General features: G+C 40.9%; 1 protein-coding gene across 2 annotated transcripts; it reads left to right on the forward strand.

Annotated features, from left to right (window-relative positions):
- The first annotated feature begins 9,348 nt into the window (after positions 1–9,348).
- Positions 9,349–21,003, forward strand: RBM12B (RNA binding motif protein 12B). Of its 2 annotated transcripts, XM_060199030.1 has the most exons (3): positions 9,350–9,848; positions 16,908–16,962; positions 17,522–21,003. In XM_060199030.1, exon 3 carries the CDS (start codon positions 17,550–17,552, stop codon positions 20,424–20,426), a length of 2,877 nt encoding a protein of 958 aa, XP_060055013.1. In that variant the 5' UTR covers positions 9,350–9,848; positions 16,908–16,962; positions 17,522–17,549; the 3' UTR covers positions 20,427–21,003. The 2 variants fall into 2 exon arrangements, with proteins under 2 accessions (XP_007537459.1, XP_060055013.1); XM_007537397.3 differs by lacking the exon at positions 16,908–16,962 and having other exon boundaries at positions 9,349–9,848.
- Positions 21,004–21,526: the final 523 nt, after the last annotated feature.

Genomic DNA, 21,526 nt, shown 5'->3' on the forward strand with positions numbered 1-21,526 from the left:
CACCTTGCCTCGGCCTCGCGTGAGCTTACTGTGCAGCTTGGCGATACGAGAATCCAGCATGAAGCCCAGCCAGTCTATCTTGGCGTTACTTTCGATCGCACTCTGTCATTTCACAAACATCTCATAAAAACTGCAGCAAAGGTGGGCACAAGGAATAACATCATTGCAAGACTGGTCAGCGAGAGCTTCCACACTACGATCATCCTCTCTGGCATTATGCTATTCCACTGCAGAATACTGTGCCCCAGTATGGTTCCGTAGCCCCCATGTCCACTTGGTCGATTCCAAATTATATTCCTCCATGAGGATCATTTCTGGAACCATCCGTTCCACCCCGGTTCCATGGCTGCCAGTTCTTAGCAACATCGCCCCGCCAGATATTCGTCAGGATACGGCATCATCTAAGTTCATTTCCCACGTCTACGCTTGACCGGACCTGCCAATATACGCAGATATCTTCGCCCACCCTGTTCAACGCTTGACTTCTCGTCACCCAATCTGGTCCCCTACGCCTACACTGAACTTCTCTGTTCCAGTCTCTGGAAACAGAGTTGGCAGTCAGCTGAGGTCAAGAACAAACACCTCATCACAGACCCCTGCAAGCGTCAACCCGGCTTTGACCTAGCACGTTATGATTGGGCCCTCCTCAATCGCTATCAAACATGCCATGGCCGGTGCGCCGCTATGTTCCATCGCTGGGGAGCCAGAGACGACCCGAACTGCCCCTGCGGCTCCAGACAGACTATGACCCACATAGTCAACGACTGCCACCTCTCCAGATTCAAAGGAGGTCTCGAAACTTTACATCAGGCTCAACCTGATGCTGTTGACTGGCTACTGAAGAAGGGCAAACGCTAGAAGAAGAAGAACTTGCTCAGCCACTCATCTCTTGTTGGACACCTGCGTTGCTTCCAGGTTTTGGCTATTACAAATTGTGCTGCCAAGAACATATGTGAACACAGATCTTTTTGGATAGATGTGTTGGGTCCGTTAGGATATATCCCCAGGAGAGGAATTGCACGGTCATAGGCTAGGTCCATTTCTAGCCTTCTGAGAGTTCTCCAGACTGTTCTCCACAGAGGTTGGACCAATTGACATTCCCACCAGCAGAGCAGGAGGGTTCCTTTGACCCCACACCCTCTCCAGCATTTTCTGCTGTTACCTTTTCTGATGTATGACATTCTCATAGGAGTGAAGTGATATCTCATTGTCTTGATTTGCATTTCTCTAACAATCAGAGACTTGGAGCATTTTTTCATGTGTTTCTTGGCCTTTTGGATCTCTTCTGTGGTGAATATTCTGTCCAAGTCCTCCCCCATTTTTGGATGGGGTTATTTGTTGTCTTGTTGTTGAGTTTGGCAAGCTATTTATTTATGTTGGTTATTAAACTCTTATCTGATGTATGGCATGTAAAGATCTTCTCCCATTCTGTGAGAGGTCTCTTGGTTTGGGTAGTGGTTTCTTTTGCTGTGAAGAAGCTTTTTAATTTGATGTAGTCCCATAGGTTTATACTTGCCTTAGTCTTCCTTGTAATTGGATTCGTTTCATTGAAAATGTCTTTAAAATTTATGCGGAAAAAAGTTCTGCCAATATTTTCCTCTAAGTATCTGATAGTTTCTGGTCTAACATCCAAGTCCTTGATCCACTTGGAATTTACTTTTGTATTCGGTGAAATACAGTTATTCAGTTTCATTCTTCTGCATGTTTCAACCCGTTGTTTCCAACACCATTTGTTGAAGAGACTCTGCTTTCCCCATGTAATAGTCTGAACCCCTTTGTCAAAGAATAGATGTCCATAGGTGTGGGGCCTCATTTCTGGGCTCTCAATTCTATTCCACTGGTCAGTGTGTCTGTTCACGTTCCAGTACCAAGCAGTTTTGATGACAATGGCCCTATAATACAGTTTGAGATCTGGGAGTGTGATGCCTCCGGTTCTGTTCTTTTTTCTCAAGATTGTTTTGGCAATTCTAGGTCTTTTCTGGTTCCAGATAAACATTTGTAGCATTTTTTCTATTCTCCTAAAAAATGTGCTTGAGATCTTGATGGGGATAGCATTAAATTTGTAGATGGCTCTGGGCAATATATTCATTTTGATGATGTTAATTCTTCCAACCCATGAACATGGAATATCTTTCCACTTCTTTGTGTCTTTTTCAATTTCTTTGAGTAGTGACTCATAATTTTCAGTATACAAGTCTTTCACTTCTTTGGTTAGGTTTACTCCTAGATATTTTATTGTTTTTGTTGCTATAGAAAAAGGAACTGATTTTTGGATTTCAGTTTCTTCTAACTTAGTGTTTGCATAGAGGAATGCCACTGACTTTTGAATGTTAATTTTATAGCCTGACACCTTACTGTATTGCCTGATGATTTCCAAAAGCTTCTTGCTGGATTCCTTAGGTTTTTCCATGTATACTATCATGTCATGTGCAAATAAGGAGAGTTTGGCTTCTTCTCTTCCAATCTGTATGCCTTTAATTCCTTGCTCCTGCCTGATTGCTATGGCAAGAACCTCCAACACTATGTTGAATAGTAATGGTGATAGTGGGCAGCCCTGTCTAGTACCTGATCTGAGGGGAAATGCTTCCAGTTTTTCACCATTGAGTATGACGTTGGCTGTAGGTTTGCTATATATAGACTCCACTATCTTGAGGAATTTTCCATCTATTCCCATTTTTTGTAGTGTTTTGATCATAAAGGGATGTTGTATTTTGTCAAAGGCTTTCTCTGCATCTATTGATATGACCATGTGGTTTTTGGTCTTGCTTTTGTTGATGTGGTGGATCACATTGATTGATTTATGTATATTAAACCAACCTTGCATGCCTGGGATAAACCCCACTTGGTCATGATGAACAATCTTTTTGATATACTGCTGTATCCGGTTGGCTAGAATTTTGTTCAATATTTTTGCATCTATGTTCATCAGAGATATTGGTCTGTAGTTTTCTTTTTTGGTTGTGTCCCTGTCTGCTTTTGGTATCAGGGTGATGTTGGCTTCATAGAAGCTGGCAGGGAGTATTCCAGTGTCTTCAATATTCTGGAAGACTTTTCAAAGTAGAGGTATTAGTTCTTCTTTGAAAGTTTTGTAGAATTCATTTGTAAAACCATCTGGTCCAGGACTTTTATTTTTGGGAAGATTTTTGATAACTGTTTCAATTTCATTAGCTGTGATGGGCCTGTTCATGTTATCCACTTCCTCTTTACTTAGTTTTGGAAGTTGGTAGGTATCTAGGAAATCATTCATTTCTTCCAGGTTCTCTAGCTTGGTGGCATATAGTTGTTCATAGAAGCCTCGCATGATATGTTGAATTTCTGCAATGTCTGTTGTGATATCTCCTCTTTCATTTACTATCTGATTTATTTGGGTCTTCTCCCTTTTTTGTTTTGTGAGTCTGGCTAAAGGCTTGTCGATTTTGTTTACTCTTTCGAAGAACCAACATTTACTTGTATACTGAAAATTATGAGTCACTACTCAAAGAAATTGAAAAAGACACAAAGAAGTGGAAAGATATTCCATGTTCATGGGTTGGAAGAATTAACATCATCAAAATGAATATATTGCCCAGAGCCATCTACAAATTTAATGCTATCCCCATCAAGATCTCAAGCACATTTTTTAGGAGAATAGAAAAAATGCTACAAATGTTTATCTGGAACCAGAAAAGACCTAGAATTGCCAAAACAATCTTGAGAAAAAAGAACAGAACCGGAGGCATCACACTCCCAGATCTCAAACTGTATTATAGGGCCATTGTCATCAAAACTGCTTGGTACTGGAACGTGAACAGACACACTGACCAGTGGAATAGAATTGAGAGCCCAGAAATGAGGCCCCACACCTATGGACATCTATTCTTTGACAAAGGGGTTCAGACTATTACATGGGGAAAGCAGAGTCTCTTCAACAAATGGTGTTGGAAACAACGGGTTGAAACATGCAGAAGAATGAAACTGAATAACTGTATTTCACCGAATACAAAAGTAAATTCCAAGTGGATCAAGGACTTGGATGTTAGACCAGAAACTATCAGATACTTAGAGGAAAATATTGGCAGAACTTTTTTCCGCATAAATTTTAAAGACATTTTCAATGAAACGAATCCAATTACAAGGAAGACTAAGGCAAGTATAAACCTATGGGACTACATCGAATTAAAAAGCTTCTTCACAGCAAAAGAAACCACTACCCAAACCAAGAGACCCCTCACAGAATGGGAGATCTTTACATGCCATACATCAGATAAGAGTTTAATAACCAACATATATAAATAGCTTGCCAGACTCAACAACAAGACAACAAATAACCCCATCCAAAAATGGGGGGAGGACTTGGACAGAATATTCACCACAGAAGAGATCCAAAAGACCGAGAAACACATGAAAAAAGGCTCCAAGTCTCTGATTGTCAGAGAAATGCAAATCAAGACAACAATGAGATATCACTTCACTCCTGTGAGAATGTCATACATCAGAAAAGGTAACAGCAGCAAATGCTGGAGAGGGTGTGGGGTCAAAGGAACCCTCCTGCACTGCTGGTGGGGATGTCAATTGGTCCAACTTCTATGGAGAACAGTCCGGAGAACTCTCAGAAGGCTAGAAATGGACCTACCCTATGACCCTGCAATTCCCCTCCTGGGGATATATCCTAAGGAACCCAACACATCCATCCAAAAAGATCTGTGTACACATATGATCTTGGCAGCACAATTTGTAATAGCCAAAACCTGGAAGCAACCCAGGTGTCCAACAAGAGATGAGTGGCTGAGCAAGTTGTGGTATATATACACAATGGAATACTACTCAGCTGTAAAAAATGGTGACTTCACCGTTTTCATCCGATCTTGGATGGACCTTGAAAAAATCATGTTGAATGAAATAAGTCAGAAACAGAAGGATGAATATGGGATGTACTCACTCTCAGGCAGAAGTTGAAAAACAAGATTAGAAAAGAAAACACAAGTCGAACCTGAAATGGAATTGGAGTATTACACCAAAGTAAAAGACTCTGGGGTGGGTGGGTGGGTGGGTGGGGAGAATACAGGTCCATGAAAGATGATGAATGACATAGTGGGGGTTGTATTGTTTAATGGTAATCTGGGGAATGTTATGCATGTACAAACTATTGTATTTACTGTTGAATGTAAAACATTAATTCCCCAATAAAGAAATAAATTATTAAAAAAAACTGATTTCAATCACTAAGTAGCAGAGCTTGAATCTTCACTCCAAAGGCCAGTCTTAACCATGATGCTCTAAACATTAACCTGTATATGTTATGATTGGCTGCATGTACATGATCCCGCCTGTGCTAGAGCTTTGTGAGGATCAAGTTCTTCACTGTTGTTTTTCAGGAGACTTAGATGTTTGATACATAGTCCATGGGTAAATGCCAATTGAAGTGAATGGAAATTAGGGTGCACAAGATAGATGGACACCTTTAAGAGTTCAGGAGGAAAAAAGTTTTCAGAAGAATAAAGAAAGGCCTCTCTTCTACATATTTACGAATTAGGAAGGGCAGTTGAAAACTGACACCAAAATTACTCCCCAAAGTGGATAAAGCTTGAAGTAAAACATGGGGTGGGGTGGGGGTTTAGGCAGAGCCACAGAAAGACTTTAATGTGGTGGTATGGTCAACTGAGAAAGGCCAGGAAAGAATGGCTTTCACTGTAGTGTCTGATATGAAGAAATATTTATGTGAATAGAAGGGATAGTTATTTCAGAACAATGAGGGTGGCTGGTAGAATTTGTTGAAGTCTGTGCAGAGGAGGTGGTCTGATGTAAGCATCAGATGAGCCATGCAGTAAGTTAACAAAGTGCTCATTAAATTATAGCTGTTTTTTTTTTAATTGTTTGATTTAATGAAAAAGATATACACACAAGGAAAGATCAGAGCACTTCTCACCTCTGGTTTATGGTGAGGTGGGGGGTTAAACACAGGAATTTGGAGCTTCAGACTAGAAAGTCTTTCTGCATAGTTATTTTGCTATCTCCTCCATCCCAAGGATGGCTTTTTTTTTTTTCCAGAGTCAGAGAACATGAAAGAGACCACAGCACAGCATCACTGCACTGAGTCTTTCTTTAATGTGGTGAGGGCCTGGGTCACACCCCTGTCAAAGCAATGCACTATCCAAGTGAGCTATTTTGCTGACATAATAGCTGTTGTTTCTCTTTAGATGAAGAAAATGCTTCCAAGTAACTCCTCGTGCTTTTTTTAAAAAATTTTTTAATGGGGGGGGGTTAATGGTTTACAGTCAACAGTAAAAGATAGTAGTTTACCTGTGTGATATTTCTCAAGTTTCCACATAGCAATTCAACCCCCTTTTAGTCCCCCTCTGCCATCATGTTCCAGGACCTGAACCCTCCCCTAGTCTTTTTTTTTTTTTTTTTTACTTTGGTTTAATGCACCAAACCCAGTCCAAGTTCTGCTGTTTTCTTATTTTTCAACTTCCTTTAAAAATTATTATTAGTGATTTAATAATGGTCAGGAAGATAAGAGGGATACAATTCATACAGTTCTCACCACCAGAGTGCCATATGGCACCCCTTCCATTGGAAGCTTCCCTATTCTTTATCCCTCTAGGAGTATGGACCAAAGATCTCTACGGGGGGCAGAAATTCTACTCATGTTTTATTTCTGTGCTTGGCAAACAAATCTCTGATCATTTTACTTCATATAGAGAGCATATACAGACTATTATTAGACTAGTAAAGTACAGGTCAGTCTGAGTTCATCTCAGGTTTACTTTAAACAATATTGATAGTAGTATTGCTGGAACATTGTTTTTGTGTGTTTGTTTAAAAGGGAGGGTGCTTCAGAAGACGAATCCTCTCCTGTAGTATAGAGTAGTTGTACCTGGAAGCAAAATGCAAGTGTTCAACTCTTTAAAAAAATTTTTTATTAGTGAATTAATAATGATTAACAAGATTGTAAGATAACAGGGGTACAATTCCATACAGTTCCCACTACCAGAGTTCCATGTCCCACTACCCTCCATCAGAAGCTTCCCTATTCTTTACCCCTCAAGGATTATGGACCAAAATTCTTTATGGGGTACAGGTGGAAGGTCTGGCTTTTTGTAATTGCTTCTTCTTCTTCTCTGCTGGACATGGGCATTGGCAAGTCAATCCATATCCCCCCAGCCAGTTTCTATCTTTCCCTAGTGGGGTAGGGCTCTGGAGAGGTGAGGTTGTGGGACACATTTGTGAGGTCCAGGGAAGTCAAGATGGTGTCAGGGTAGCATCTGCATCTTGATGTCTGAAAGGCAGTAGGATATACAGCAGGATAAATTATTTAATAAACAGGGACTAAAAGGTAGGAATAGAGCATCTGAAACTAGAGGTCTTTGTGTGGTAAGAAGCTAGGAAGTCTATTTTAGTTATGTTCCAAGTGGCCTAAGACTTTAGTAATTTTGCCTGAGCCTGATAGCTAACATGCAGGTGGACTAAAGTATTGTCTGGGAAGATGGTGTCAGAGTTGAGAATAAGACTAGAAAGCTGTCTGAGGGCAGAGAGCAGCTCCCAAGTATAAGGAAAGTATACAGATACCATTAATTGTAAACCCCATTGACCTGACCCAGGGTTCAATTCTTGACCTGTACTATGTAACCTGGAACATGTTATGCAATCCTTTAAGCACAAGTTTATCTTATTTTCAAGACAGATGATACCATAGTACCTGCCTTTGAAGTAGTTACAAGAATGAGATAATGTACAGGGTCTAGCACATACCAAATCTTCAATATCTTTACTGTCAGATTCCCAAGTTTGACTGGTCAAATCTTGGACTGTGGCAAATCATTAAGGTAACTGTAATCTCCTCAATGAGTTTAGCTGCCCCAAAGACACACAATTTCTTTATCCAATAGTCATCTTAGCATGTGAAACAAGTCACTAATAGTTACTTAATCTCAGTTATTTGCATATATTAACTCCTACACTTTTGATAACCTAAGATGTAAGTACTCTTATTATCTCCATTTTACAAATGAGGAAACTGGCAGAGAGGGGCTAAGTAATTTGAGATTATACTTATTTATTTGAAGGAGTCACCAAAAAAAAAACCAAAACAACAGCATATCTCTGCTGCATGTGGTGCCAGGGGTCTAAGGTAGGACCTCCTAAAGTGTCCAATGCACAATCCACTGTCCCACCTTCTGAGTTGGAAGAGTGGTTAAGTAATTTGCCTGCTGAAATGATGGCTTTCAATCCAGGAACCACCTTTTATACACCTGTAAAGCATTCTTTTCTTTCACACAGTGATGTTAATGGACATTTTGTAGTACGAGATATTACAAACTTTTCTCATCTTCAGCAATTTTTAAAAACATTTTATTTATTTTAATGAGAGATACAGAGAGAGGAAAGAGAGACCAGAGCACTGCTCAGCTCTGGCTTATGGTTGGGCTGGGGATTGAACCCCGGACCCTGGAGCCTCAGGCATGAAAGTCTTTTTGCGCATTAAAGTCTTTTTGCTGTCTCCCAGCCCCATCTTCAGGAATTTTTAAAAATTTATTTTGGATAGAGACAGATGATGAGAGGAAAGGGGGAAATAGAAAGGGAGAGAGACAGAGACTACCTGCAGCACTGCTTCATCATTCATGAAGCTCTCTCCCCCTGCAGGTAGGGACTGGAGGCTTGAACTCGGATCCTTGCACACTGTAATGTGTGCGCTCACCTAGTGCGCTATTGCTCAGTCCCTTTTCTTTAGCAATTTTGAAGATGTAATTCCTCAATCCCTGACACTACATATGCCAGTTGTGTGGCGCTCTGGTTTCTCTAGTTCACAAAAATAACGGTATGATTACTGAGCTTTGACTCTGCCCATACCTGCATCAAATCATTATAAAACGTGATGTGGTGCTTAATTATTTGCAAACAAAAGAATAAATAAAAAACAAGGCTGTTCAACAGTTATTACATGCAAGAATCATGCAAAATACCTATAATTATACTTTTTCACTCCCCAAGTTTCAAGATTGGGTAGTCAAATCTCACATCAAAAAGCCCAGAAATAACAGATGTATTGATAATGAATGCATTCACGGTGGTATTAATAACCATAAATATAAATATTTACTAAGCTTCCCTCCTTCCCAGAGGCCATTTAACACTTCTTGTCGCTTTTTTAGAGCTTACAAAGTTTTTCAGACGATGTATACACCAGAATAATCGCAGCGCTAACAAGACAAAAATAACTTCTGCTTTTCCATCTCTCTTCTCAACTCCTGGAAAGAGCGAAGTTCCTATTAACAACCAATTGGCTTCACACTTCTCTCACTACAGAACCTTTCAGTTCCGCAGAAGCTCCGGAGGAGGAGGTGAGCATGCGCGCGAAATTCGCGGCTGTGCCAATCCAGGGCGCGCGGGCTGGCAGTGTTTGCTCCGCCCCCTGGCAACAGGAAGCGACATAGCGTCAGGGCGTGTGCGCAGATGCTGTGGGCGGTGGTTTACGTTCGGAGTGCGCATGGGCAGATAAACTGCATCCGTTTGTCCGAGCGGAGGGGACTGTGGGCGCCATCTTCTTCGAGGCTCCCTAAATGTTCTTCCGGTTGTAGAAAGAGCGGTAGCGAGTAGTAGTGCGCCCTTCCTCTCGTCACCACCGCCGCCAGCCCAGGCCTCGCGTGTCCGACGCGGCAGCTGTGCGTGTCCACTGCCACGCGCGGAACGAGGCGGCGGAGGTGGAGCCGGGCTGGCGGCATCGCGGGCGACGGACCCGGGGACGACGGGCAGGGGCCGCGCCGGGAGCCAGCGTAGCTTCTGCCGTTCGCTTCCCACCTACTCGCCTTCCCAGCCGTCTGCCTGTCGGGGGTGTTGTGTGTGCGCGACCGCGGAGACCGCTCTGCTAGGTATTTCTGTGCTATGCTCTGTCATGGTGGCGGTGGCGGCAGGCGGGCGCGGGGCGGGGGGTGGGCTCGGTAGTGTTGACGGCGGGGCCGGAGCGTTTCCGGGAGGGGTGGGGTCCCCTGGGGGCGAGGGCGGAACGTTTGTCCCGGGGACCGCGGCGTAACGGGCCGGCCGGGAGCGGGGGCGGTCCAGGCGGTTCCGGAGGCTGGTTGCGGCTCGTGGTCCGGCGGCAGCGGCAGCGGCGGTGGCTTGGGATCCGGATCCCGCGCACAGCGACTCTGGCCTGGCGGACGGGGGAAGCGCTGCCCACCCTGGGGCACGGCCCGAAGCTCTGGGCTGCAGGAGCGAGACCTCGGCTCATCCCCGACGGATGGACGAGGACGGACAGTAACGGGGCGGCCCGTGCCCCGAGGATTCACCTGCGTCCACCCTTCCTCAAGGGGACCCTGGCTCTGTCGTCATGCCTCTGGGTTTTTACTCCTTTTTTTTAATTTTTTTATTTTTTACCATCAGCGTTTTAAAAAGGATGAGACACAGACCATCATGGGGGGCGGAGAAAAAGGATAATTGTGGATGGGCAGTAGGATTGTTTTTTCTGGGGGTAAAATCACGTGCTTAGAATTTAAGTGCCCGCGGGTTAAGCGCAGGTGGCGCAAAGCACAAGGACCGGCATAGGGATCCCAGTTCGAACCCCGGCTCCCCACCTGCAGGGGAGTCGCTTCACAGGCGGTGAAGCAGGTCTGCAGGTGTCTATCTTTCTCTTCCCGCTCTGTCTTTCCCTCCTCTCTCCATTTCTCTCTGTCCTATCCAACAACGACGACATCAGTAACTACAACAATAAAAAAAAAAAGGACAACAAAAGGGAATAAATAAAATAAATATTAAAAAAAAAAGAATTTAAGTGCGCTTTAATTCCACACCATTCCCAGCGCCAGAGTTCTGTGTCCCCTGGAAACTGCAGTCGTTCTCCTAAAGTCACAGGAAGGGTTGACTGTTGTTTCTGTAACTGTTTATATTGAAATATATATATATATATATATATATCTCCTCCCCCCCCATTGCCCTGCTTTCTATTTGTTTTTAAGTCACACCTACTCCTGTGACAACTTCTGAATGTCTTTATTTCTTCCTTTTCTCTCTTCGGGTCCTGATGGAGTTGGATTTTAGAGCCCTCTGCTCAACTTTCCCTAACATTTCTACCTGGACAGAAATTTCTTTTGAGGTACAGAAGGTGGGAGTTCTGGCTTCTGTAATTGCTATTCTGCTAGGCCAGGGGCGCTGGCAGGTGGGTCCACACCCCCAGCCTGTTTCTATCTTCCGTGCTGCATTTCGGTGATCAAGTAGGATGGACCTTTAGGTAGACTGAGCAAGATTATTTAAACTGTGCTTATAACTTCTAACTACAGTGTCTTCCCTTTGGACTTTGCTCCTATACACAGAAGTGATAGAGTAGATTCCTCCTTTTAAATTAACAGTATGCACACACACACACACAACAGATCTTTGGTTGCATTCATAGAGTTTTTTTTTTATGAGAATTGTTTCTTTTTAAAATTTTTTAATTATCTTTATTGAATAGAGACAGAGAGGGAAGGAGGGATAGAGTTAGTGAGAGACAGAGAGACAACCTGCAGCACTGCTTCACCACTTGTAAAGCTTTCCCCCTGCAGGTGGAGATTAGGGGCTCGAACCTGGGTCCTTGCACACTGTAACGTGCTTTCAACCAGGTGCACCACCACCTAGCCCCAGGTTTTTTTGTTTGTGTGTTTCTAAGTGCAGTGTACTTTAGGACATTTTTTTCTACATTTTGCTTTTTTTTTTTTTTAAACAAGTGGTCTCCTGGGTACAATATTAGATAAATAGTGCTTTATCTTACTGCCTCAAGAACAAAAAAAGTTGGGAGTTGGGCAGTAGCAACGGGTTAAGCGCACGTGGCGCAAAGCTCAAGGTGTGATATGGGAGAAGCTTGTGCGGGGTGGGAGTGGGTGGGAGGGATGGGTCACAGTCTTTTGGTGGTGGGAATGGTGTTTATGTAGACTCCCAGCAAAATGTAGACATATAAATCAGTAGTTAATTAATATGAGAGGGGGAAAATCAATTGTATGTCTCAAAGTTTTTCAAAACACAATCTTTTTAATATATAGGCTGTGTATTTGATATGTGGACTAGACCATTCCGCCGCCCCGCCCTCCCGCAGCACCGGCGTCATCCGCCATTTGGTGTGATATCGAAGAAGCTTGTACAGTACCCACACGAAGAATCCCGGTTCGAACCCCCAGCTCCCCCCCTGCAGGGAAGTCACTTCACAGTTGAAGCAGGTCTGCAGGTGTCTTTCTCTACCCCTCTCTGTCTTCCGATCCTCTCTCCACTTCTCTCTGTCCTATCCAACAACGACATCAATAACAACAATAATAACTACAACAATAAAGGGCATCAAAAGGGAATAAATAAAAATAAATAAAAAAAATTTTAAAAAAGAATAAAAAAGTTTAAGCATTAGTTATGTTTACAGTGGTGAATTAGAAAAAAGTTTACATAATCTGGACTAGAATAACTAGGGAGGACAGGTTACTAGAACTTTATGGATATGACAAAATTATTCCTTTAAAAATACTTTTTTTTGTACATATGTGTCTTCAGGATAAAAATTTTTTTCAATTACGAATAAAATTATATACTGCTTTCTATATGATAAAAGTAATAGATGCTTAGTGTGCATAGGAGTCTTACAGTTTAATAGGACAATTATTTCAGAAGACTTATAGTTAAAATGCCAGTGTGGCTTTGCTTGGTTTGTTTAGGAAACTAGGCATCTACTTGTTTTTTTGGTCTTCTGTACTATTCAGGTTTATTTTGAAACATCTTTTTTAGAGCATCTTTTTATATAAATTTTTTAGGTTTTATTTATTTATTTCCTTTTATTGCTCTTGTTTTATTTTAGTTATTATTGATGTTGTTGTTGGATAGGACAGAGAAATGGAGAGAGGAGGGGAAGATAGAGAGGGGGAGAGAAACACAGACACCTGCAGACCTGCTTCACCGCCTGTGAAGTGACACCCTGCCGGTGGGGAGCCAGGGGCTCGAACCGAGATCCTTACGCCGGTCCTTACCGCCCGACTCCCTGAAACTTACCTTTTAAGATTATCATTAAGCAGAAGTTTTTGCTCCTCCATACATTTATCCTGCAGATATTTTAATAGTGAACCTCCTTGTTTTAAATAGAAATTTGCCATTAATAATACAGCGCAGCGGGTTAAGCATGTGGCTCAAAGCCCAAGGACCGGTGGAAGGATCCCGGTTTGAGGCCTCGGCTCCCCAACTGCAGGGGAGTCGCTTCACAGGCGGTGAAGCAGGTCTGCAAGTGTCTGTCTTTCTCTCCCCCTCTCTGTCCTATCCAACAACAACAACAATAGTAACTACAACAATAAAAAACAAGGGCAACAAAAGGGAATAAATAAATATTAAATCTTTAAAAGAATAATACAGATGTAGAATGTGTCAAGTAAATTCTTGTTATTATCAGCTTAGTCTATAGTTTTAAAAGTTTATCATCTGTGGACTGTATTTTGAGGTCCAAAAAAAAAAAACCAACCCTATAAACCTTGCAACCTTCAAAGAGTGTTTTCAGAGGCCAGTTTGGAAAGGAGTGTTATTTAAGTGTGAGTACTGAATTAAAGTAACTTATTTGCACATTAAAAGCACATTTTTAATTATTAACCTTGCAGATACTAATCCTTTTGATAGCTCTGAAATTGACAGATAACATGTTCTTTAAAGAAATACTAAGTTTCTTCAGTAGGTAATACTGATAGTCTTCAAATATTCCAGATCACTTGTTTTTAATTGATTCGTTGATTTTTTTAAAATTTTTATTGGCACCTGGGTTATTGTTGGAATTTGGTGCCTGCACCATGAATCCACTAGTATTGGTGACCGGTCCTCAAGCATTTCTTTTCCTTCCTTACTTGCTTTCTTACTCTCACTCAGTAACATGTTCTCTCACTCATTTTTGGTAGCACAGAGCAATTGGGAAGGGGAAAAGGAGGGGGGGTGGAGAGAGAGACACCTGCAGCACTGCTTTGCCACTTGCTCCTGAAGATGCTGGAGCTTGAGCCTGGGTCCTCATATAAGTATATCAGGGACTCTAGGTCATTGTATTTTTATTTTCTTCTGTAGTTATTTAGATTTCCTCAGAATTTGGAAATTACTTGGAATGTGGTAAACATTGGTATATTATGATTCTGTGTTTATCTGAATATTTTCTATTGGGTTGTCAGAAGAATGGCTCTTTCTGCATAGAAAAATGTCATGACTTATGACAACCTAATATTTGAAGGTGAGTTTTGATGGTTTTAGGAACTTAAGATTAGGAGGTAGTATTAGTGGTAGCTCACAGGACTTGCAAACCCTAATTATACTGGAATAAGGAAATTTGTTTCTCAGGCCTGTTGGTGGCACACCTGGTTAAGTCCATATGTTAATATGCACAAGGATGCAAGGATCTAAGGGCCCCCTCTTCTCCCCTACCTATAACAGGGACTTTGTAAATTTCTATGTATAAAATGGAAATATTGATAAGACAATAGGCTGAGAGGGGTACGTTTCCACACAGTGCCCACCCTCAGAGTTCCATATCCCATCCTCTCCCTTGATAGCTTCCTGGGAGTATGGACCCAGGATCATTGTGGGGTGCATAAGGTGGAAGATCTAGCTTCTCTAATTGCTTCTCTGCTGAACATGGTTGTTGGCAGATTGATCCATACTCCCAGCCTGTTTTTCTTTTTCCCTAATGGGGCAGGACTCTGGGGAGGTGGGCTCCAGGACACATGGGAAGTCAGGTTGGCATCATGGTATCATCTGGAAGCTGGTGGCTGAAAAGAAGATAAAAAGCAGAACAAATTGTTGACTAATCATGAACCTTAAGGCAAGAATATTGGCAGATGAAGATTTGGGTTCTCTATTTTGAAAAAAGCTAGTAGGTCTATTTAGGTATATTCCAAGGGACCCATGAGTTACTAGTTTTTGCCTAAGCCTGACATCTAATATGCAGGTGGACCCAGGTTATTGTCTGGGGAGATGGTGTCATAGTTGGAAAAAGGTCTAGAAAGCTGGATCAGGGAAGAGAGTAGCTCCAAATATGGGAGAGATAGAAATGTTGATAACTGTAAACCCCATCAATTTGATCTGGGGCCCCTATTCAGCACAGGAGCCTATATAACTTCTGCATCCCGATAGTCCTGAGCTTACATTCTGTGGTCACGACTAGGAACATTCCAGGCTGCACTAATTTCAAGACCCATCTTCCTACCTCAGGTAGTAGTAGGTAGAGTATGTTGTCTAACCTCCCTTTGGAGAATGGAACATTGCCTACCATTGTTGATCCACATTGAGGGCAAGGTCCTACAGGGGCCCACAAAGGGGTCCATTATGTTGTTCCTGATGGAGATTACCAGTGACAGTGGCAAGAAGGTACAACAGGGACTCTTAAATGAGTGGTGAAGTAGGTCTGTAGGTGTCTTTCTCCCTCTGCCCCTCCCTTCCCCATCTAGAGAGCACTGCTCAGCCCTGGTTTATGGTGGTGAGCAGTGTTTTACCTGGGACTCAGGTAAAATAGCCTGGAGCCTCAGGGATGAGAGTCTCTTCGCATAATCATTATGTTATCTCCCTCACCCTCTTCTTTCTCCTTCCTCTCCTTAATTTCTCTGTCCTATGGGGGGGGGGGGATGAAGACCACCAGGAGTGGTGGATTCATAGTGCTGGCACTGAACCGCAGCAATAACTTAAGAGACCAAAAAAGTTATAATAATAAAAGGAAATTTGTTTCAAGTTTAGAAATGGGAGCTGTAAGTGTATGTAGAACTTAACATTGCATCCAAATTTAGCCATGGGTTTAGATTTACTGCTTTAAAAATTGGTGTTTGAATTTGAAGCATTAGTGCTTTGCTCTTCAGAGGACTATTTTGATTAGTTGCCTTGTTAAGTTTATTTTGCTTTATGTTTGAAAGGGAAATTGTAAGAGACTTAATGAACTAGAGGTTTGTTCTTTTTATGGGTGGGGATGACAGGATTTCTGTATTTTTTTTTTTAACTAGAGTATTGCTCAGCTCTGGTTTATGATGGTGCTGGAGATTGGACCATGGGGCCTCAAGCATAAGACTTTTTTTTTTTTTTCTTTGCGTATGGGACAGAGAGGAAGGGAAGACTTGGGGGGGGGGGTAGATACCTGCAGACCTGCTTCACTGTTAGTGAAGTGGACCCCCTGCAGGTGGGGATAAGATTCTTGATATGACCATTATGCTATCTCCCCAGCCCTCTAGCATTTTTTAAAAAACTTGTACAACAGGTGTCTTTCTTTGGAGGGGTAACAATTTTGTTATATAATAGGAACAGACTTTAATAATATTATGCAGGGCGGGAGGGAGGTAGCATAATGGATATGTAGACATTTTTTTAAAAAAATGTTTTATTTATTTTGCTTACCAAAGCATTGCTGAATTCTTGTTTATGGTGGTGCAGGGGATTGAATTTGGGATTTTGGAGCCTTAGGCATGAGAATCTCTTTTCATAAATATGATGTAATCTACCCTCTACCACCAAAGCTTTTTAAGCTTGAAGTTCCAAAGGCACAGGTTGAGTCTTCTATAAGCCAGAGAGGAGCAGTGCTCTAGTCTCTCATTTAAAAAAAAAAAATACATACATATATATTAAAAAGAGAATAGACTCCAATTAGTTTTTATAAATTCGTAGTCATCTAAACAGTTCTCCAATCAAAATACATAAGCTCTTCATGTCACTTCTATTCAGAGAGCAATTACTGCATTTTCTTTTAATCTTTTAAATAGTTTGAGGATGCAGAATTTGTACCTTTTTTCTAAAGGATGTAAGTTCACCTTCAAACAAATAAGCCAATTTTGTAATCTTCATAATTGTGGTTTTTCTGTTTTGTCTTTAATATTGCTTCACTTTTAATAAAAATTCTGAAGTGACTTTCCTAATTTGGAGTTGTTTAAAGATCAGTTACAGGGTCCAAGGATTAATTATATTTCATTTTCTTTCCACAGTTAAGTTGCTTTTACAGAATTAACAGGGTCTACAAGAAATTAAAAATAAAAAAAGGTAAGATATCCAACGCTTAAGGCTTTTCACTGAGTCTTGGTCATAATTGTAAAGTAGAATAGTGTACATCTAGGTACATAATAGCTCCTGTACTTTACGTCTGGCCAATGATGTACTAGTGGAAGAAACTTATCCTGAACAAGTTATGTAACTTACTGTAGATGGCTTTTCTAAACTTGTACAATTTAATATGGTTGGTGAGTATTTAACACATGAAACTTTTTTATATTCAGTAGAAGAAACATTGCTAAATGAATGAGGTGGTGTTGTGAAGCAGCATTTGTCAGACTTGTAAAGATTTGTTATTTTTATGTTCATGCTATATAGGATAGGTGATATGAAATGTTTCTTCAAAGTAGTTGGTTTATTTGTATGTTCATATAGTAGCATTTTTATTCCTTTTAAAAGAATACATTTGCTATTTTTGTGAACTTGTAACTTGTTTTCATTTATAAGTATTGAAGAAGGTAGGAACCAAGTGATTTTATTAAGCTTAGTTTGGTATAAGGCATTTTTTAAAAAATAAGACTTGCTATTATGTGTACCTTTTTGTCTGCAGGTTATTATTGCTGTGGTTTGAACTCAGCATGGCTGTAGTCATCCGTTTACTGAGGCTTCCTTTAATTGCGGGGCCTGTGGATATTCGTCATTTCTTCACGGGATTGACTATTCCTGATGGAGGAGTGCATATAATTGGAGGGAAAATAGGGGAGGCTTTTGTTATTTTTGCAACAGATGAAGATGCAAGACGTGCTGTAAGTCGTTCAGGAGGGTTTATCAAGGATTCATCTGTAGAACTCTTTCTTAGTAGTAAGGCAGAAATGCAGAAGACTATACAGCTGAAAAGAACTGATCGCCTAGGAAGAAAGTGGCCAGGATCTGGGGCTTCGGGGTTTGGAAAATTACCTAATTTTGCTGAAGTTGTTAAAGAAGAAACAAGTAATTCTGAGTATGACTCTTCAAGTAATCAAGATGCTGGATTTCGTACTAATGGTATAGAACATGGTGATTCAAGACCAAGAAAGACAAGACCATTGAAGGCTGAGAATCCTTATTTGTTTCTACGAGGTTTGCCTTATTTAGTGAATGAAAATGATGTACGTATTTTTTTCTCTGATTTGTGTGTGGATGGAGTAATTTTCTTAAAGCAGGATGATGGCCGGAACAGTGGTGATGCCATAGTAAAATTTGCTTCATGTATTGATGCTACCGGAGGTCTTAAATGCCACAGAAATTTCATGGGGTCAAGATTTATTGAGGTAATGCAGAGCTCAGAACAACAGTGGATTGAGTTTGGTGGTAATGAAACTAAGGATCATGACATGCCTATAAGAAATGAACATTCTCCATCAAGAGGATTTAGTGATAGATATTTTCGAAAGCGGTCTCATTCAGAATCACCCAGAAGAACACGTTCTCGTTCTCCACTTGGACATTATGTTCACTTAAAAAATCTCTCACTAAATATTGACAAAAGAGATATAAGGAATTTTTTTAGTGATACAGATCTATCTAATGAACAGATTAGGTTTTTATATAAAGATGAAAGAAGGACAAGATATGCTTTTGTGATGTTCAAGACTCTAAAAGACTATAATACTGCTTTAGCTTTACATAAAACTGTCTTACAGTATCGTCTAGTCTATGTTGATCCTGTTTCTAGGAAACAAATGCTGAAATTCATTGAATATTATGAAAAGAAAAGACCACCATCAGCAGAGAAAGAGAGACTTGGACATGCTTCACAAAAATATTCTCAAGAAGGCTACTCTGGCCAGAAACTGTGCATATATATAAGAAATTTTCCATTTGATGTTACAAAAGTTGAAGTGCAGAAATTCTTTGCAGAGTTTTCTCTTCCTGAGGATGACATTTACTTGCTTTATGATGACAAAGGATTTGGTCTGGGAGAAGCATTGGTGAAATTTCAATCAGAAGAACAGGCCATGAAAGCAGAGCGTTTAAACAGACGCAGATTCTTGGGGACGGAGGTTTTATTAAGACTTATATCTGATGCCCAAATGCAAGAGTTTGGTGTTAATTTTCCCTTGATGCCCAATGAGAAAATACGTGATCACTCACAGTCATGTGACAGAGATGACTATTGTCATTCATTTGACTCAAATGATCCACACATACACTCAGTTGGACCTTCTGAAAACTTTAGGCATCCCCAGGGGAATTTTCGACAGGTGGATAGGCGACCTCCAGAGGACTTCAGGTGTTCCCCGGAAGACTTTAGATGCTCTCGGGAAGGACACTTCAAGCAACCTCATGATGAAGACTCCAGGCGCTTTCGGGAGAATTCCAGGCACTCTCGGGAGAGCTCCAGGCACTCTCGGGAGAACTCCAGGCACTCTGCGGAGAAGAACTTTAGGCACCCTCGGGAGGAGGATTGGAGGTGTCCCCCTGAGGATTACAGGAGACCACCTAAGGAGGACTGGAGGCGGCAGGTGGAGGGAGACTTTCAGAGGCTACCTGAGGAGGATTGGAAAGGACCACATAGGGAAGACTTGAGACGGCATCCTCATGGGGAATGGAGACGACCAGCTGATGAGGATTTCAGGCAACTACATGATGAGGACTATAGGCAGCAATCTGAGGAAGACTTTAGGCAATCTCCTGAGGAGGATTATAGGCATTCTCCTAAGAACTTCCGGCGGCCACCCCACGGACACTTAAGACGTCCTCCCCCAGGACACTTCAGGAGGCCATCTCAGGAGCACTTTCGACGACCATCCCAGGAGCACCCTCGACCATCCCAGGAGCACCCTCGACGGCCACCCCAGGAACATTTTAGGCGTCCTCCCCAGGAGCACGTTCGGAGACCACCCCAAGAGCATTTCAGGCGACCAAGAGAGGAAGGATACAGGCATTCACTGGATGAAGATTTTAGGGAAACTCATGATGAAGATTTTAGGCATCTTCATGATGAGGACTTCAGGATCCCCCAGGAGGAGGGTTTTAGATGTTCTGATGAGGACTTTAGGAGACTGCCTGAGGAGGATCTTGGGGAAGCTCTGGAGGAGGACCCTAGACTTCCAGACAATTTCAGACCTCCTGGTAGGGACTTTAGGAGTCCACCAGGTGATTTTAGAAATCGTCGTCCTGTTGTGAATTTTGGTCGTCCAGAAGGTGGCAAGTTCAATTTTGGAAAGCGTAGTATGGAAAATTTTCCACCAGGGAAATTTATTCCTAATCCAAAATTAAATTGTAGCTCTGGTAGAGTAACTCCTATTAAGATAATGAATCTTCCATTTAAAGCTAATGTTAATGAGATTTTAGACTTTTTCCATGGTTACAAAATCATACCTGATTCAGTTTCAATACAGTATAATGAGCAAGGATTACCTACAGGGGAAGCCATTGTTGCTATGATAAATTATAGTGAAGCTATGGCTGCTATTAGAGATCTAAATGATAGACCAGTTGGCCCTCGAAAAGTTCAATTAATTTTGCTCTAGAGAGCATTTCTAAATTCACACTTATCTTACCTACAGTATTGATGCAGTAAACTATATTTGTTGAATGTTTTTCTTAATTATCTAATGAAAAGGAACATCTTCATTTTGACCTGTGAATAGAACAGATGTAAATAGAATGTGAATCTGACTTTCTTTGCCTGCAAATTGCCTTTTTTTTTTAATTTAAAATTTTTTGATGGAGAAGAAAATTCCTTGAGTTTCCTTAATTTTTGTTGATGTCATCGGTAAGCCACAAGATCTGTATAAAGTAGAGGTGTATTTGGGAAGGATAAATCTTACATTCACTTTTGTTTCCCTTTTGTAGTCTATATCTTACTAAACTGTGTAAAGAAATAGTGATTTCATGTTCAGGTTTGGCATTTTCATTGCTAACTGCCTGTAGAATTAATGCCCTCTTCATTGTCTTTCAGGTATTACTGTGTTAACCCTATTACTTACAAATAGTTAAAAAAAAAATGAACAGACTGTGAATTTGAAGTTTACTTTGTAAAAAGCTAAGATTCTTAAAAGTTTTTGGTCATACAAAGTTTTATAAAATAAAAACATTGCAACTGAATAGATTAATTTACTTGTATATATACATATATATGAAGAAATATACATATAAAGAACTACAACTTTTGTGAAGTTTTTCAGTAGGTACATTAATATTTATGATAGGGACAAACATTCTATAGTAGTATAGAGTGCTATAAGTGTACTTCAATAATTTCAACATTTTATCAAACTGATAAAATTAACTCAATATGTTGTGAAAAATAAGACTGATAGTTTCAAGTAGAGAGTTTTAGGATTATGCTAGAAGAATCTCACTGGTGGATATAGTTTCTAAGAATAATGGTTATTCACTTTAATTTTTACCTGCCTCTCAATTTTTAATTTCAAAACCTTATGTTCACTTAGAGACTCAGTAAGACTTGTGATTGGATTTTGACTTCTTTGCTATTTAGCATTTAGTGTAGACACTTGTCTGTACTAAATTTCATTTTTATACCCATAATACCATTACTAATGTTTGCTGAGCATATAGTATGTATGAGGCAATGTGACTGCTTTATGTGCATAAGCACAGTCTTAAT

Source organism: Erinaceus europaeus, chromosome 1 (assembly GCF_950295315.1).
Source record: "Erinaceus europaeus chromosome 1, mEriEur2.1, whole genome shotgun sequence".
Taxonomy (NCBI): domain Eukaryota; kingdom Metazoa; phylum Chordata; class Mammalia; order Eulipotyphla; family Erinaceidae; genus Erinaceus; species Erinaceus europaeus.

Excerpts from the sequence above, each read along its gene's own strand:
- RBM12B (XM_007537397.3), top strand. The coding sequence starts at position 17,550 with ATGGCTGTAGTCATCCGTTTACTGAGGCTTCCTTTAATTGCGGGGCCT.